At 43.4% G+C, this 18137-nt stretch overlaps 1 protein-coding gene across 1 annotated transcript in view; it reads right to left on the bottom strand.

Annotated features, from left to right (window-relative positions):
* Positions 1-18137, bottom strand: part of UNC79 (unc-79 homolog, NALCN channel complex subunit) — a 152573-nt gene that overhangs the window by 123380 nt on the left and 11056 nt on the right. The window contains 10 exon segments of the mRNA XM_043517886.1: positions 4286-4345; positions 6453-6521; positions 6524-6568; positions 6571-6580; positions 7311-7333; positions 7336-7365; positions 9370-9462; positions 13498-13617; positions 13620-13667; positions 16145-16449. Of these exon segments, the coding sequence (XP_043373821.1) occupies positions 4286-4345; positions 6453-6521; positions 6524-6568; positions 6571-6580; positions 7311-7333; positions 7336-7365; positions 9370-9462; positions 13498-13617; positions 13620-13667; positions 16145-16449 (803 nt within the window).

Raw genomic sequence — 18137 nt, 5'->3', positions numbered from 1 at the left:
ATACTGGGGACAGAGGAAATGGTCAAGGGAATAAGTAGTGTTTGGGAGGAATCACATTACTGTCTCTTTAAAGGCCCAGGACCAGGGTCTTTGCAGATTGAGTGGGACAAGACTCCCCTCTCCCCCAGCCAATTGGGATGAGCTTTAAGAAGGGGACCATCTTATATGCTGCTTCCCCACTCCTAGCAAGGCCGATATCACTAGGAGAAGGATCATGTGCTGGATGGGGAAAAGTGCCCAGCTGAAGGTGAAGTGGCTAAGACCTGTAACTGGCCTAAATCACAACTCCCAGCTCCACAGATGAGAGGTGAGGGAACTGCTGTCCCGAGGAGCAAATTAACTACCTAAACAACAGTCCCAGGTCCATGCAGGAGAGTTAGAGAGATTCCTGTTCAGTGCCAGATTAAAAAGAGTTTTGGGGCCCTGTGCACTATGGAAATTGGTGGTTCACACACACACACACCCCCGTCTTCATTAAACTAGAGCAGGTGATATACAAGATAATCACCGCTCTAGGCAAAACTTCATTTTGCTGCCCTGCTCCAACCCTCTAGAGCAGAGGTTCTCAGGCAAGGAGGTGCACCCCCCTGGACTTTTGGGGGGAGAGGGGGAGGTACAGCAAGCCTTCTGCTGGTCCAGTGATTATTGTAAAAGTGGGAGGCTGAGCTCCAGGTCACAGGACCACTCACTCCAGTATGACCCAGCTTCCCTGTGGCATGACACGGCGGTGGCTGGACCAAATTTGAGTAGAATTGCAACCTGGCACACAGGGTCAGAGCACCAATCAAGTGTGGGATTTGTGTGTCGGGAGGTGGGGGGTGTGTTTTGTGTTCTGGTAGGCCCTGTGCAAGTTCACCAAGGGCACATTGGTTAATCTGGGCCCACTCCTGTCTGAAACAGGAACATGCTGATGGCTAGAATTACAGCCCCAGTTTCAAGAGGAAGGCTGGGGGGACACTCTAGATGTGGGAAACCAGAAGGGAAACCAAAAGGACAGTTTGGAGTATAGCCCGGGGAGTGCCAGAAAGGCTGTAGAGCCACAGAGAACAGAGGTCTCTGTAACAGACCAGTGAGAAGCCACCCAGGAAACCAGACCCTCTGGAGGAAAGGACCATAAGATGTGAACTAAAGGAACAGTCTACAAGAGCAGTGTCTTAGGAAGCACACCAGGGTAACAGTAAAAGGTTGAAAGAAATTGACTTCAACCACTTTATAGAGGGTTCTTAGCCTGGAACCCAGAAAATGGCCAGGCCTAGGCTCCCCTACCAAACCCATCAGGATGGTTTACTAAGGCCTTGAGCAAGTGGGCCACACTCAAAGAAATCAATGACTGTATGCCCCTCATCTAAGGTGACTGGCCTGCTGAAGCACTGGACTCTTTAGCACCCTGAAAGGGGGAAAGAACTGCCAGCCATCCAGCCAGAGGGCTAGGGTTATGACAAAGGACCGATGAGCAGGCTAGATGGTAAGGGGTCCATCAGAGTAGGATGCAAACTGAAGAAGCCTTGCTGTGTGTCACCCAGTTGCATCACAAGGGGGCAGTGAAGACAAAAGGCAATCGCTAACAGACATCATAATATCACTTCTAAATTAAATTAAAAGTTTCTTAATCTAGCCAAGAGCTTGATCTTGCTGCAAATGACAGGGTATATTATTCTTTGAATGTAACTTCCATCCTCTCTCTATTAACAAGAGTTGTGGGCATGTATTGAAGAAAGAATAGGCCTCAGTTCATATATCTCTACATAGCTCTGATCTTCATTCTACAAAAAGTAGTTCAGATGAAAGTCCATTCGAGACTCCTAAGCATTAAGCATTTTCATGTACAAACCTTAGAATTGTAAATCTCACTAAGAGTTACTCTCCCCACTGAATGGCTGGAGTCTTCAGGTCACAATGCAATACCTACCTGTCATCTTTCTCTGGTGATGGGAGGACCTAACTGGGGGCGACTGGGAAGGGCTGGATGAGGAGTTGGAGTATGCTGGGTGGGAAATGTTGGGAGCTCTGAAGTCAAGTGTGAACATCTTTTTTTTGCAATTATAATATTCTGGGAGCCTAGTTTGCTGGGAGGGAGAGATCTGTCAAGTGTCATTTTGATCAGTTTAATTGTTTTAATGTTTATACAGTGCCTGGAACATAGGTTAGGTCTATAAATAAATAGCTTTACTACTGGCAGTGTGCACCAGACTTGGACTCAGTAAATGTGGGTTCTATTCCTGACTCTCCTACTGCCCACACTGAATGACCCTGGGGTCTGAATGACTTAACCTCTCTGTGATTCCTGTTTCGTGTAAAACAGGGATGATGCTATATATCTCCTTGCTAAAGCACTTTGGAGAATATAATTAATAATATTTTTGAGAAAACATAACACTGGGGTAGCCAGAGACCATTCCAGAGATTTTCCATGTGGATAGGGTTGCCAACGTTTTAATCGCACAAAACTGAATACCCCTGCCCTGCCCCCACCCCGCCCCCCTTCTCTGAGGCCCCGCCACTGCTTGCTCCATTTCCTCTACCTCCATCACTCACTCTCCCCCACCCTCACTCACTTTCACTGGGCTGGGGCAGGGGGTTGGGGTGCAGGCTCTGGGAGGGAGTTTGGGTGTGTGAGGGGACTTTGTTCTGGGGCAGGGGGTTGGGATGCGGGAAGAGTTGTGCGGTCCTGGTGGCATTTACCATGGATCCCAGGAAGCGGTTTCCAGGTCCCTGCAACCTCTAGATACATGGGCGGCCGGAGCGGTTCTGTGCCCTGCCCTCACACCTGCAGGCACCACCCCCACAGCTCCCATTGGTCATGGTTCCTGGCCAATGGGAGCTGCAGAGCCGGCCCTTGGGGGAGCGAGTGGGGGGGGCAGCACACCAAGCCTGCCTGGCCCATGCACCTAGGAGCACAAGGACCTGGCGGCCACTTCCAGGAGCTGCGCAGAGCTAGGGCAGGCAGGGAGCCTGCCTTAGCCCCTGCTGCGCCACCGACCAGACTTTTAACAGCCTGGTCGGTGGTGCTGACCGGAGCCGCCGGGGTCCCTTTTCGACTGGGTGTTCTGGTTGAAAACAGGACACTTGGCAACCTTACATGTGGCCCGCAACCATCCTTATATTTAATATGGGGACATAGCTCATGGAGGCTCCAGGATGAAATACTCCATCTTCATCTGTGCAGCCAGGCTACATAGGCCATCTACATCAAGATGAATTCTTAGGCCCTTTAGTTTCCACAGGCCATGCTGCCATCTTAGTTCCTGTATCTGATCTTGTGGAAGTCAATGGGAGTTTTGCAACTGACTTCAGTAGAAGCCAAAGGAGGCCATTAAAGATATGGGTAACTGCAAGCAATTTCCATGCCAAACTCAGCCCTTGGTTACATACAAGTCTTACCGACTTCAGTGTGTGACCAGAGACAAAATGGGGCCCTAGCTTCAACCCATGGACTTACAGAAATTTTACAGTAAGGTCCTGTCATAAATATAAAGGGAAGGGTAAACACCTTTAAAATCCCTCCTGGCCAGAGGAAAAACCCTTTCACCTGTAAAGGGTTCAGAAGCTAGGATAACCTCGCTGGCACCTGACCAAAATGACCAGTGAGGAGACAAGATACTTTCAAAAGCTGGGGGGAGGGAGAAACAAAGCCTCTCTCTCGGTCTGTGTGATGCTTTTGCCGGGGACAGAACAGGAATGGAGTCTTAGAACTTAGTAAGTAATCTAGTTAGATATGCGTTTAAATGGCTGAGAAAATAAGCTGAGCTGAATGGAATGGATATTCCTGTTTTTGTGTCTTTTTGTAACTTAAAGTTTTGCCTAGAGGGATTCTCTATGTTTTGAATCTAATTATCCTGTAAGGTATTTTACCATCCTGATTTTACAGGGGATATTTTTTACTTTTCTGATATTAAAATCTTCTTTTAAGAAAGGAATGCTTTTTCATTGTTCTTAAGATCAAGGGTTGGGTCTGTGGTCACCTATGCAAATTGGTAAGGATTTTTAGAAAACCTTCCCCAGGAAAGGGGGTGTAAGATTGGAGGATTTGAGGGGGGGAAAGACGTTTCCAAATGGACTCGTTCCCAGTAACTGGTGTTAGACATTTGGGTGTGGCAGCGAAAGTCAAGGGCAAAAGGTAAAATAGTTTGTACCTTGGGGAAATTTGAATTTTAACCTAAGCTGGAAAAGTAAGCTTAGGAGGTTTTGTGCAGGTCCCCCACATCTGTACCTAGAGTTCAGAGTGGGAAGGAACCCTGACAGGCCCTCACTGGGCAAAGTTCTGGTCGGAAATGACTGTTACCTTCAGCTGGTTTGTTAATTGCATTATGGCATTCAATGTGCTGGCAGTGGATGGGATTCCAGGCTGCAAAACCAAAAAACAGCTGATTAACAAAAAATAAATATTATCATAGATACCATTTATGCTAGTGCCGGGGCCCCAATCCAGACTGGGCCTCATTGTGCTATCTGCTGTACAAATAAAAAGGAAGACATGACCCCTGCCACAGGAAGCACACTAGTAACAACAATAATTTATAACATGCCTGCCGGATTAGGAGGTGGACTGTATTCCCACAACAAGGCTTGTTATAAGGCGGGATAAGGAACCCTCCCCAGCAGCCCTTTCATTTCTTTCATGTACCCAGACTTTGGATTAATTTATAACTACAGGAGCCTAGGGAGCAGCCTGGATATTGTGATATCTAAAGCACAATTCTTTCACTGAGCTGTCCGAGGGCAGCTCAGCAACACGCTATCCCTTACTAAGAGCTGTGTCCTCAATGCTCAGATTTTGTCACACATTCCAGCCCTCTAGTCTAGGGAATTTGTGCCCTGCCTAGTGGGAACCCCTCTGATCAGCTGTCTTCTCCACTCGCCTACTCCTGGGGCTGAGCAACCAATCAGAACTGCTACAGGAAAAGCACTCCCCATCACCACCCCATAAAACCAAAACTGTTCTGACAGGAGGGGAGGGGGAAGGAGGGAACTAAACTGCTCAGGGCAACTCCATCCCATGAGCAATGTGAGGGACAGGACAGCATGAGTGTTCCTCTTCAGCCCCTCAAGCTGCCCCCTGCTCACAACCTGAAAGGGGAGAAGGTACCCTGCTGCAGTCCCCCAGGCCTGGGAGTGGGGGAGTGAAGAACCATGAAGAGCAGAGAGGAAGCTGTGGGGCTGAACTGAGAGGAATAGGGTCAGAATTAATTGCTGGCACGGCACAGGCAAATGTTGGGCGGCGAGAGCTCCTGTAGTGGGAGCCAAAAATCACTTTACCCAATAAATGTGGAATCGTTTGCAACACTGTCATGCACACACTGGGGCTGGGCAAGAGCAGTTCAAAAACCAGAAGACAGACCAAAAACCACAGAATGGAATATTTTATTTTAGAAAGCCTATGCTTTTTGGGGACAATCTCATGATTTGTTGGAGTCCAAATCATTATTTTTGCTCTCTTGAGGGTGACAATACTGTGGCCCAAACACACAATCTAGCACTAAATGAGCCGCACACAATTTAAAATATAATAATACAATGAACAAGATCATAGACCAGCAATATACAAACCAGAGCGATGTTTAAATCCCAATAATCTGACTTCATTAAAAAGGGGAAGGGAATGTTATATAGGAGGTGACAGAAATCAAATATTAGAGGTGTGTTCCAGTGGCATAATTGGATTCAGACCAAGTTCACATTCTGAATGTCCCAAAGTTCAGGGTTATTTGAGTGTGGGGTTCTGGTGCCAGTCCAACTGTACTCCAAATGGAAAAAAAATCCAAAAGGTAACACAATACAGTATTGAAAATATGATTCTTCAAAGCAGAGAGATAGGGTTAAGGCCAACAAGCAGCAAAAGGAAGTTCCCCACCTAAAGAACCACCCCAGCAGAAGCACAATCCCCTACCAATACAAGATGCAAAACTGCACAGAGGAAGGCAGGCGTGAGACCTGTGCCATCCACCTACTCAGCTTCGTCTCTCTTCTGCTTTCCCACATCCTTCTTTCCAGTCCTGGGAACTTTCCTACTGAGCTCTGTTTGCACCTGACTCCAGTGACAGTAATAGCTAAAAGAGGAGTCATAGCAACAGCAAGCAGTATAACAAATGAGGCATCACTAGCATCCAACGTGACAGTAGAAAGGGACATGGAAGGGATTCCTTCTGGGACCTACAGGGTACATTTATATCCTGGTTCAGGACTTTTAACTGTAGGTTTATGGGGAGACAGTTATCCAGTTAGTGTTGGGACTGACACACTGTATTTATTGGATCCGATCCCAGCTTCTACTACCATAATCATCACCTTTTGAAAGCACACGGAAATAGACATTGCTTATACTTAATATATACCTATAGAATATTGTAGTTAGGATCGCTCTGACAAGAGTTAACAAAAACTAACACTAGTACACACCAGACCACCTTATTTATTGTATTTATTTGGGTTTATACAAACATTTTTGCACTTACCTGTGTACTGCAATCCTCTGTACTCACTTATTGCCCCTGGCGGTTTTAAATTGGGCCAATAGTGGAAAACATTTGTACTGCCGGAGGTTTTACTTGAGAAGGACCATAAGCTATTAATACAGCAAGTCCTAAGGAAAAACATGTGTAGCTGTTTAGTTTGCATGGTGAAAACACTACTCATTTCATAACATTACTTGATGTATGTTTTCAAAATGTGCATACACAGATAAAAACTGTACACATTTTACACCCTGCCCACCACCTTTTGCAAACTCTTTGGGGGAGATTAGATGGCAACTCTACTGGTGTGTTTGTAAAGAACCTAGCATAATGAATATGTGATTTTGACTGGGGCCTCCAGGTGCTACCACAATGCATATAATATATAATAACTTCAAGCAAATTAAGCCTTCTGTCTAGATACAGACCAAAAAAGGTGGAGTTTGGATCCATAACTGGATTCAGATTTGGTTCAGGCTAAGGATAAGAATCCAGACTTGAGGCTGAATAGGGACTAAATTACCTCTGGCCTCAATGATACTACACACAAACCGTCCTCATAAAAATTCAGTCCAATATGAACTAGTAAGATCTCTTGCTCTTACAAGATTTTTCCCAACTTGAGCCACATTTAAGCAGGATTCAGAAAACGGGCCCTGATCTGAAGAGATGGAACAGCATCTATAAATTCCAATGCTGAGCAAACAACAGCTGCTTACCCCAAATTCAGCAACAGGATCACATATGGAGATCACGACTTCTGACTTTCTGGCTCAAAGGGACTAGTTTTCAAACCATCTGGTTTTCATTATTGTAAACAACATTGTCTATGTAAGGTATATTTGATCACAAACTTACTTTCCATACTTCTTGCTTATATTCATGAGGCATTCCAGTAACTGACAATGATACACTGAGAGAGAAAAGACCATAAGCATGACACTGAAATGGAAACTCAAGTTCAAGAAATGGCTTGTGTCCCATTTAGTTTAGTTTATTGAATCTACATTCTGTTTAATTCAGTGTTTATAAAGTGAACAATTTGCTATGGACTCATCACCCTGGGGTTAGAGTAGATAATTGAAAGTCAGAAATTAAATGTCAGCAGGTTGTTGATGCTGAGGAATGCAGTAAATGATGAGAATTACTAGTGTACCAAATTTTGGCACTTACTCTTTACATAGAGATGGAGTAGTTCCCCTTGCCTACATCTGATTTATCTGCCTATTCACTTAGACCTTGTTTTTATGGCAGTATGTGAATATATAATGCCAAATTCAGCTCTGGTGTAACAGTGTTGTGGCTAGAGCAGGGATCTGGGAGTCAAAAAGCAAAATACTTCATACAAAACTCTCATTCATATTTAAAATTTGTCATAAATAGCTCATTTCTAGGTCGTGGCCTACTTTTATTCAGGTTTGGTTAATTAGGTTTGTATTGTGGGAGACTTCTTCACATGCTCATGGTACAGATGGCCCAGTGCATTTCAATATCTACACAACTTAACAGAATAGGAGAGAGTTGTTTATGGCACAGAGAGTCAATTCCTATGGGTCAAATGTTGTCTTCAGTTGACAGTAGTGTGACCTCACTGACTTCACTGGGGCTGTGCCAATGTCAGAGAGAGCAGATTTTGCCTTCAAGTGCTTTTCAATTACAATTAAATTAATTACAGTTTATTTTGGAGCCTGTAGACAGCCATCTTGCTAAAAAAAAAGTGACTACAATTGTGATTCTAGCAGTATAGGAGTCCAGTATATGAGACAAAAAACAGTATCTACCTGATAGTGGTTAGTAATTCCCTGTTCCCGGCTAATGGGAGCTGCAGGGGGCAGTGCCTGGAGGCGCAGCCAGGCACACAAACCAGACCCGTGCCCCTCCCGCAGGTTCCGGCCGCTTGCCGGAGCGGCGTGGGGGCAGGGAGCCTGCCCTGCCCCCATTGCGCGCCAGGCTGGAGCCCGCCCCCCTAACCCCTCCTGCAGCCGAATCCCCTGCCAAACCCCTTCTGCACCCCAACCCCCTGCCTTGAGCCCCGTGCCGCACCCTGCACCCCTCCTGGGAATGGGGGCAGGGAAGGAGTGGGAAGAAGTGGGGCCTCAGGGAAGGGGTGGAGTGGGGGCAGGGCAGCGGGGTGCCAGTGATGCGGCCCTCGGGCCAATGTACTAATCCTCATATGGCCCTCGTGATCATTTGAGTTTGAGACCCCTGTGTTAGAATGTTCCATTTTCTGGTGTTAAGCTAAAATAAGCAGGACTGCTTTAAAGTCCCAATTTCAAATATTTCCATCGATAATAGTCGAAATTTACAGATAGAGAGAGTAAGAAGAATGCTGCTTGAGAACTTATTAGAGTTGGATTTAAGAATATTTACTTTGTTTTGACAAGTGGTGACAATTTGTGTTTTAATGATTATAAAGCTGTTGCTTTTTTCAGTCTCAACATCTACTGTCACTAAATATTTATTGTCTGATTCCTGACCCTGTTCTCTGACCCCCCCCCCCATACCCACAACTGTGAACATTTAAATCAATAGAAATTAATAAAATATGCTTAAAACACATCATTTTGTACATCTATGAAAATTTAATTTGATAAAAATAGGAAAAAATGCTTACAAATAACCGACATTATCCATCAAAATTATAAACAAATAAAATAAAAAAGGAATCCGGACAAGCCTAGCTGTCTGGAACATTGCTGCTTCAAATACCAGTCTCAGAAATGCCAACTTTTAACTAAAAGGATTATTTTAAAATCCCATTTTGCAATACCAGCATGGTGAGGAAGAGCATTTCCAATCATTTGAAATTCCAGCAAGCTGAGTTCTCAAACACTTTCTTTGACGTAATATTTCATGACTCATACCCTTTACAGAGACAGAGAGATACAAACAGTGGTGCATATTTATTTATACATACCAGGATTTGATGTGTACTGCATTGCAATCATTAGCATTGAAGATGCAGACAGATTGACGTGTGCAGGCACTCCTTCTCTCTTCGAAGATCCCACTTAAAGGGAAGCAAAAAATATCTCCTAGTATACAGCAAGAAAAATTAGAAACCAACTGCACCCAGTTTAGATTTTGAGTGACGCAAATAAAATGCGTAGGGCTGCATGTATTTTTTTTTAACACAACTGTGATGGGGTAAAAGCTCTCTGATGGCAAAAGAAAGACTATTGTAGATGTGGTGTTTGCTCACAGGGTTTTAGCCTAGTTCCCTGAATAGCAAGGTTTCTGTCAGAGCTGTGCTAGCAAAACCCTGCTCCAGAACCGTGGTTCTCAAATTTTTTCAGTCTGCAATCCACAAAATGGCCAAAATATCAGCTCACAACACACCATATCCTACAGTCCTTTGCTGTTAGGATTTAAGTCCTTGTGGCAAACAATGGGAAGCTTGGGGGAGCTACTGAGTGGGGCAACAGGAACAATGAGAGGAATGGTGTTGAGGAATGGTGGGTGGGGTTGGAGTGGAATAGCGTGCTGGCTATTGTTGGTCTATAGCAGGGGTCGGCAACCTTTTAGAAGTGGTGTGCCGAGTCTTCATTTATTCACTTTAATTTAAGGTTTTGCATGCCAATAATACATTTTAACGTTTTTTATAAAGTCTCTCTCTCTAAGTCTATATATTATATAACTAAACTATTGTCGTATGTAAACAAGGTTTTCAAAATGTTTAAGAAACTTCATTTAAAATTAAATTAAAATGCTGATCTTATGCTACCAGCCCGCTGCCAGCACTAGGCTGAGCGGGACCAGCGGCTAGGACCCCAGACTGGCAGTGGCCGAGTGGCTCAACCCGTGCCACTCGGCCCACTGCCAGTCTGGGGTTCCGTCCGCCGGCTCCTGCCAACCAGGGTCCCAGCTGCCGGCCCCGCTCAGCCCGCTGCCGGTCTGGAGTCCCAGCCCTGTCCACATAGAGTAGGTACCTACCTTCTCCCTGGTTCTAGCCATTCTTTTTCTCTCTCTAATGCACTGAGATGAGGGTGGGAGTGCGCTGAGTACAGGCCTGGAGGTGAAGGAGCAGGCTGGGGTGCAGGGTCTGGCCAGGGGCTAGAATGAGGGAGGGGGGCTCAGGGTTGGGGCAGAAGGTTTGGGTGTGGAGCGCTTACCTGTGCAGCTCCCAGTTGGTGTGAGGGGTGAAGGTGGGAATGTTGGGGCAGGGGGGTGTGCAGGAGCTCCCGTTTGGTGCTCAGGGGGGAGTGGGGATGTGGGGGGTGCAGGAGTCAGGGCATGGGGTGTGGGGGGGGGCTAGGGTTGTGTGAGGAGGGTGCAGGAGTCTGGGCAGGGGGCTGGGTATGTGTGGGGTTGCTAGAGTCAGGGCTGGGGTGGGTGGGGGGTGCAGGGTGAGGGCAGAGGGCTGTGTGTGTGAGGAGGGTTCAGGGGTGAGGGCAGAGGGCTGGGTAGGTATGGAGGGGTGCAGGATCAGGGCAGAGGGCTGAGGAGTGTGGGTGTGTTCCCAGCCCCCTGCCCTGAGAGGCTCACAGCAGGGGGCTGGAGGGGATAGGCCCTGATTCCACCCCCTTCCCAAGGTCCCTGGAGCAATGAGCGTTCTGTGGCTCCGCTTTTACCTCTCCTGCTCCGTAGCAAGGGCCATCAGCTGATGGGCCGCAGGGAGGGAGAGAAGGAGGGGCAGGAACCCTGCACCCTGGGGGAAGAAGCGGCGGGAGAGGGAAGCTTGCCTGCCCTGCAAGGAGAGAGCAGTGGGCAGGGGGTGGAATAGAGTGGGATGGGCCTGACAGGATTTTTAGTGGCACACTGTTGTCTGCCCGGGTCCAGCAGACTGCAGCGTGCCATTAAAATTGGCTCACGTCCCATCTTTGGCACGCGTGCCATAGGTTGCTGACCCTAGTCTATGGTATAGATTTGGCCCTAGGCAGCATAATTTTAAACACTATTCTCAAACTAAATCCCATTCCTCACTAGCTGGGATAACTATACTAGGACACTGATACCAACAGCAGTGTTTAAACATGGGAGCTGTGATTTTGATTGTAGGGGATAAGACCTAATAGACCCTAGCTGAAGCTTCTGCTGCTAGTGGGCTGATCAGTGTTGAGCTAGTGGTCACCACCAGCTAGGACCCTGGGAAAGCCCTGAAGATTGAGGGTATTTATTGGACTGCCATCATTCATCTCTGGATATCGATGGCAGAAACAGAGTTACAAACCAAAGGCTTAGTGAAGCCCGTTGCTGGGGTTATGAGCTGCTTAAGCAAGTGGGGTTAGTGGAAGAGAGGCTGTGAAACAGTTCAGCAATGTGCTATAGATGGCCAGACCCATAGATCATAGCACTCATATAATGAATATAATTGATACCCTTGAATGTACACACCACAGTGTAATTACCTCTGATTTAAATTACTGCTCTGCTGGAACTATTCTCTGCCAAGTTAGTATCCCAGTAATTACATGCCGCTCAAAACAATCCCCAAATTATTATGGCACGATCTGTTTGTGAGAATTTATATTGTGAAATATGTATTCTCCCACAGTTCTGACTTAGCATTTAAAATACAGTCTACAGAGAAAAGGTACCATGCGGTATTAGAAACAAATAGAGACTTGGATTGATTTATACAGTGATTTGAGAAAGCTGTGTGAGAAAAAGGCAATTGGCTAACTACTGCTCTCAGTTACATATGTACAATATCTACTGGGGGACTAGTATCCATTTAACTGAAGAGAGAATTAGGCTTAATAGGTTGTTCTGGAGAATAGTTTCAGAGATTTGAGGAAATTCAGGATTGGAAAAGCACTCTATAGAAAGTTCTGCATTGGATACATTTTTCACAGACTAGCGTAATGGATAGATAAAGGCTTTAGTTCAAGATTCTTTAAACTACAGTGAGACTATTGCATATTGATTTGTATTTCTATAGGACCTTCCATCCACAATATCAAAAAATTTTAGAAAACATGATAGAATCAAGCCTCACAAGACTCTCATGATATAGAGAAGTATTATTATTCCCACTTTGCAAATCAGGAAACTGAGGTACAGAGCTGTTAAGTGGCCTGCCCAGGGTCACACAGCAAATCTGTGGGAGAGCCAGGAATAGTAGATAACAGACCTCCTCAGAGTTCTAGGCTTTAGGACACTAGACCATACTTCTTCCCATATTCTGTAGACATTTGTGTGCAAAACTCCCAGTACCATTAATGCAGTTCTGAATGCAGAAATAGTTCATATTGTTAGATAAAGGACTCGAATGTCCTGGGACCAACATGGCTACACAACAACACTGCATGCAACAAAGATCTATAGGGCTGATAACAAAGGGTTACAGTGCAACTGACTCTTGTTATAGTCCCCAATCCAAATTTGTGAAATGTGAAAAAAAGACAGAGTATTTACAGCAGCTACTGAAAGGTCAGCAAGCTTTTATCAGGTACACATAGATGAGTGTTCAAAACACAGATAGTCAATACTGCTTTGGACCCAAAGCTTGCAGGGATTTTAACTTTATGCAGTAATTCAATATCCTTTCAAAGAAAAGCAGAAAATCAACTACCTATCAGATTAATTCCGACAATTACAGTTAGAACAGATTCCACTGGCACCCACAATTGCTCAGTACAAAACAATAAGATAAATAGAATAGAGCCAAATTCTGCCACTGGATGTCCATCAGTTATATTGACCGTAGTTGTTCATGTGCATCCCGATGCAAATGTTACATATATTGCTGGTGCATCTGTATTTTCAGGAACATATTGTACATTTGCTCTGTATTCAGGACTCCCACTGCTGCCATTGGAAGCTCTCTGTGTAATAAGTACAATATATCACCTTAAGATGTTTTATTTCACTCCTTAAATGAAAAGAAATAACCTAGTAATACAACATAAAAAGTAGACACATTCTGTATAACTACTTCCTCTGGTAAGAGCAGCCACATTGAATTATTTTTGTAGGCAAGCAAGTGGATTAATATGTAACCACATCCCCATGGTAAATAAAACATTAATAACTATGGTCTAATGTTATTTCAAAACCTATGTACTTTCTGAAATGTAACATTATTAGAATGAACTCCACTTACATATAGCCATAGGCAGAAAAGAGGTACTGAGATACTCTATAATATCCTTGTGCAGAAATGGTGGAAAGGTGGCTAATGTTGAAATCATTGTATAAGGCAAAGTACTCAGGATGTCATCATGAGAAAAGGAAGCAAACATGTGGTTGTGTAAAAAATTGACTGTCCAAGATCTGTCAAAGAAAATTCAATAAACAGAGCATCATTATATTACAAAAAAACATGATGTATTTTTGGTTTATGGACTGTTTACAAAACTATCATAATAACTTAACTTAAATTGTGCCTTTCTCCCCAAAACTGTTTAGAAATTTAGTTGATATTTAAACAAACACACAGGAATCACTTCACCCACCGTTATAATGAATTTCCTTCTAGGGTGGAAGGAGGCAGCTGTTTAACAGCATATAGCAACAGTTTAGAGGGAAAATGAACTCTGTGAAACCAGCACAGGAGCATGGATGGGGCATGGGTTTAGGTAGTGAGAATGCCACTATCAAAGTTAGAATTTGGCCAGGACATTGGTATATTAACCGATCTATTCTTGCAAAAAGTGCCATAGAAGCTGTCATAGCCACAGGATATCAGAACCTAAGTTTTAAATCTCATTCAAAGAGCAGCAAAGTGCCTCCAGAACACCAGACCGGGGCACTGGTTCTGACTCAGAGGGAAGAATGTCACTGTATTTTCAACATGACAAGTGATTAAACTGTTGAATTCATTACCACAGTAAGTCATTGAGGCCAAGAACTCATCAAGATTTAAAAAGAGATTGGATATTTATATGGATATCAAGTATATTCAGAGTTATCATAATTAATTATACCCAATATTGTGGAAGGGATATTAAACCTTGTGCTTCAGGACTTAAGCCAATCTTTAGATATCAGGATCAGACCTGTGAGGAGGGAGACAGATTCTCCCACATTTGCCTTCCTCCAAAGTATCTGGTGCCGGCCACTGCCAGAGACAGGATACTGGACTAGAGGTACCCTTGAGTCTGATCCAGTCTGGCAATTCCTATGTTCCTATGAATCACAAAAACCACCTCCTGCAGCACCTGGGTTTCTAGTCCAAACTCTACGACTAACTCAGTGTGTGTCCTTGGGCAAGTCACTTGGGCAGCCTGTACCTCTGTTCCCCCATCTGTAAACTGGGGATATTTATACCTACCTTTGTAAAGAGCTTAGAGATCTATGGCCAAAAAGCACTCTATAAGCTCTAACAATCATTACTGTATTCCATTTTAGTGTTCTTCAAAGGTCCTCCATGCAAGGGCCAGCTACTGCAGGACACAGAGTGCCCCTCTCTTGCAATTAATGCTCAGCATCTTGCAGAAAAAGTATTAAGTAAAAGTGTGGCCTAGCTTGTGAAATCTGACAGGATCAAAACACAAGTGGTCTGGCTGAAGGCACAACAGCACTGTTCTTACCCAACAGATCTAAGTTGCTCTGATAACTAAATTCTATTAAAGAAATTACTAAGCTGAAGGAAGGAATAAATGACAAGTTTCATTGCAAATTTTAATCCACTGTACATACATCATATCATCTCTTTCTACATCTCTACTGGGATCAAAATATCAATCCAAAAGGAATTCTGAAAGCAATAGGGAACTTTCCTGCTAAATTAATTCATATACTTAGCAGCCTGGAGCACAGTTCTCTCCACCTCAGTGTACAAGTAACACCCATTGAAATCAAGATAGATACTGGTATCCTGAGATGGGGAGAACTGGACCCCAGGCTTTCAGTAAAGATAACCACAGTCTACAAAATTGAATACTGGAGGAATTGACTAAGAACAATATAAATAGCAACATGTGACCAAAATCTAATAAATTTGTGATGAGATGATTCAAAGCACTGTGCAAAAACCCCCTATTTCTGTATATTCAGACTTACAATCCTTTCTTTTTACCCAGTTACACTTTAAACCAGTCTCTATTAAATTGTTAAAATGTTGTTAAGATCTTTTATTAAATCCACTTTACATTTTACTCAGAGATGGGCCTGATCCTCACATCCCTGAGCATTAGTGGGCTCCAGAATCCAAACCCAAAGCCAGGTCCGCAATTTTCAAATAGGCCCTGACTCTTCAATGGAGTCAAACCAAAAGGCCAGGTAAAAATACTTCCATTTTTGGAATAGGTTCAAAATCTAGATCAGTTTAGGCCCATCTCTATTATTTTATTAAGGCCATGTCTACACTACAAAAATGTTGATCTAACTTACATGAGCAATTATTAAATTGCTTGTGTGCGCACACACTTGGGTCCTTGTGTCAGCAGTTCACTTCCTCACCAGGAGCACTTGTATCGATTGAATTGTCAGTATGGGGAATTGTGGGACGTCCCCTGAAAGCCAGTAACAGTTAATTTAACCAACACAGCATCTACACTGACACTGCGTCAACCTAATTACATTGACCATGACTCTACGCCACTCAGAGAGGTGGTGTTACCAAATTGGCATAAAGAGGCACTTACGTCGGGAGGAGCCAAATTTATGTGTAGACACTTCCACAGCTAGGTTGACACAAGGCAGCTTATGTCAACATAACTGCGTAGCGTAGACCAGGCCTTACATACCACACATGGATTCAAAGCACTGGATCTACGTGTACGGTAAGGATTCAAAGGCCTGCTTACCATGCTGACCATGCTGTAGCAAAGGAACTAGATCCAGCAGAGTCACCAATGTCACGTAAAGTCCTTGATAGTCCAATGATGGGTAGTCTGATAACTGAGCATCACGACTTTGCTGGCCGCGTTCAGATGGAGCATCTCGCAGGACGCTGTAAAGGAGGGAGCGAGTAACAGTAGGGTTGATGGAACTGACCTGTGGTCTTAGAGATGGGGTGAGTGGGAATGGCACAGGAAAAAGACACATGGTCATGGGCACTGTCAAATTGGAGGCATCTTGATTCTCCTTCTTCCCTGTGCGGGACAAAATGCTGTTGGGGGGACAAAGAAAAAAAAGAGACAACAAAGACACAAAGAACAGCACATTACATTGAAATGACACTATAAAACAAATAATAAAACACCAGATACACCCCACATAAGATGCAATTTCTACCAATACCAGTATGTTGGCAAATCTAGCAACCATTCACTTCCATGCTTCCAGATAGTAAAATTAAAAATTGCTGTTTGTAAAAATTTTCATTGCATCTCATGTGTTATCTGGTTCATAAGGAGCAAAAATATAAAAATGCATGTTTCAGTGCCATACCCATGTTTCACAGTTAAGCAAAATTTGGGAATTGAGCTGCTTGCTATGAAAAGAATAGCTGTGTCCAAATAGTTGGAGAGTTTGCTTCTGAGAAGGTTTGGGGAAAATATTTTTCAGTAACATTGTTTGAACCAAGGGAGTGAAAACTTGTAAAATATAGGTGTGGCACTTTCAGAAACATGTTTTAGCAAAGAATAAACATGTGGGTTTGTTAAGATAGTCTTAAAAATCACATGTTTATCGCATCAAAATAATGTCCGTATGTATTTTATGATACTGTTTCATGATATTCTGTCAGTATCATTTGAGATAATGAAGTTTAAACAGGCACATGGATTTAGAAATATAGTATTTCTAAAATGTTAACTAAACTACATTTGGAGAAGCTATAAAATATATAGTAGATGATCTTTAGCATATGTTTGAGAGCTAATGATAATGGTTGTTTATGTGTGTTTTTAATTTTGCCCATGTTTGGGGAGGAAACATTTTATTTTATGAATACAAACACTCTTTTGGTAAATAGGTACTTCCAAATCTAAGGGCTAAGCAAGCAATATCAGTTATAGAACTGCACATCAGACAGTGTGTTATCATACATTCCTGCTGCTACTTATGTTATTATTCAACAAAACTCACTACAAACTAAAGGAAAGATAATTTCAAAATTTAAAATGGTTTAGTGGGCATCAAAATAGAGACTAAAAATCAGCCAGCTTCCTATGTCTTTTTAAAATTGTTAGAAACACATTAGTCCAATTGTTCTGAAATGTTTAATAATTTTAAAAATAGAATAAATTGCTGCTTAAGCAACGAAGGTATATTTTGGCTAGCCTAGCAAAAAATGAATATGCATTACAGGGTCTGCTAATAAACTTTTTCATGCTCCTATAAAATATATTAAACCATAGACCAACTTGTTTTACATGTACTGTACCTGTAGGGTGAGCTTCCAAAAGTGGCCAGTGTTGGCATACCTCTACTCCCATTGAAGTCAATGTTAAAACTAGTAAAGTATAGGTGTGGCATTGAAACATCCATTGACTTCAGTGGAGCAGAGTTAGGTCAATGGTAAGCGCTTTTGAAAATTCCATCCGCCTACACAGAATTCAGGCCCCAATCTTTCAAATACTTAAACACACGTGTAACTTTACTCGCGTGTTGTCCCATAGAAGTCAGTGTGACGACTCACATGAGAAAGTTTCACTCATGCTTATGTGTTTGCAAGAGAGGGCCTGATTTATTTGCCATAATATTACAATTTTAATAATTACAACTCTGAGCAAAGGTGGCTATAGTTAGGCATGCCTGATCTGTCAAGTATGCAGATGTTATAGATACAAATATCTACCCTAAGAAAAGTTACTGCATAGTTGTTTTTTTCTTATTGTGCCTTGTATGCCTGTA

Source organism: Dermochelys coriacea, chromosome 6, assembly GCF_009764565.3.
Source record: "Dermochelys coriacea isolate rDerCor1 chromosome 6, rDerCor1.pri.v4, whole genome shotgun sequence".
Taxonomy (NCBI): Eukaryota; Metazoa; Chordata; order Testudines; family Dermochelyidae; genus Dermochelys; species Dermochelys coriacea.
The sequence above is the reverse complement of the archived record's forward strand: the minus strand, read 5'-3'. Positions and strand labels throughout refer to the sequence as shown.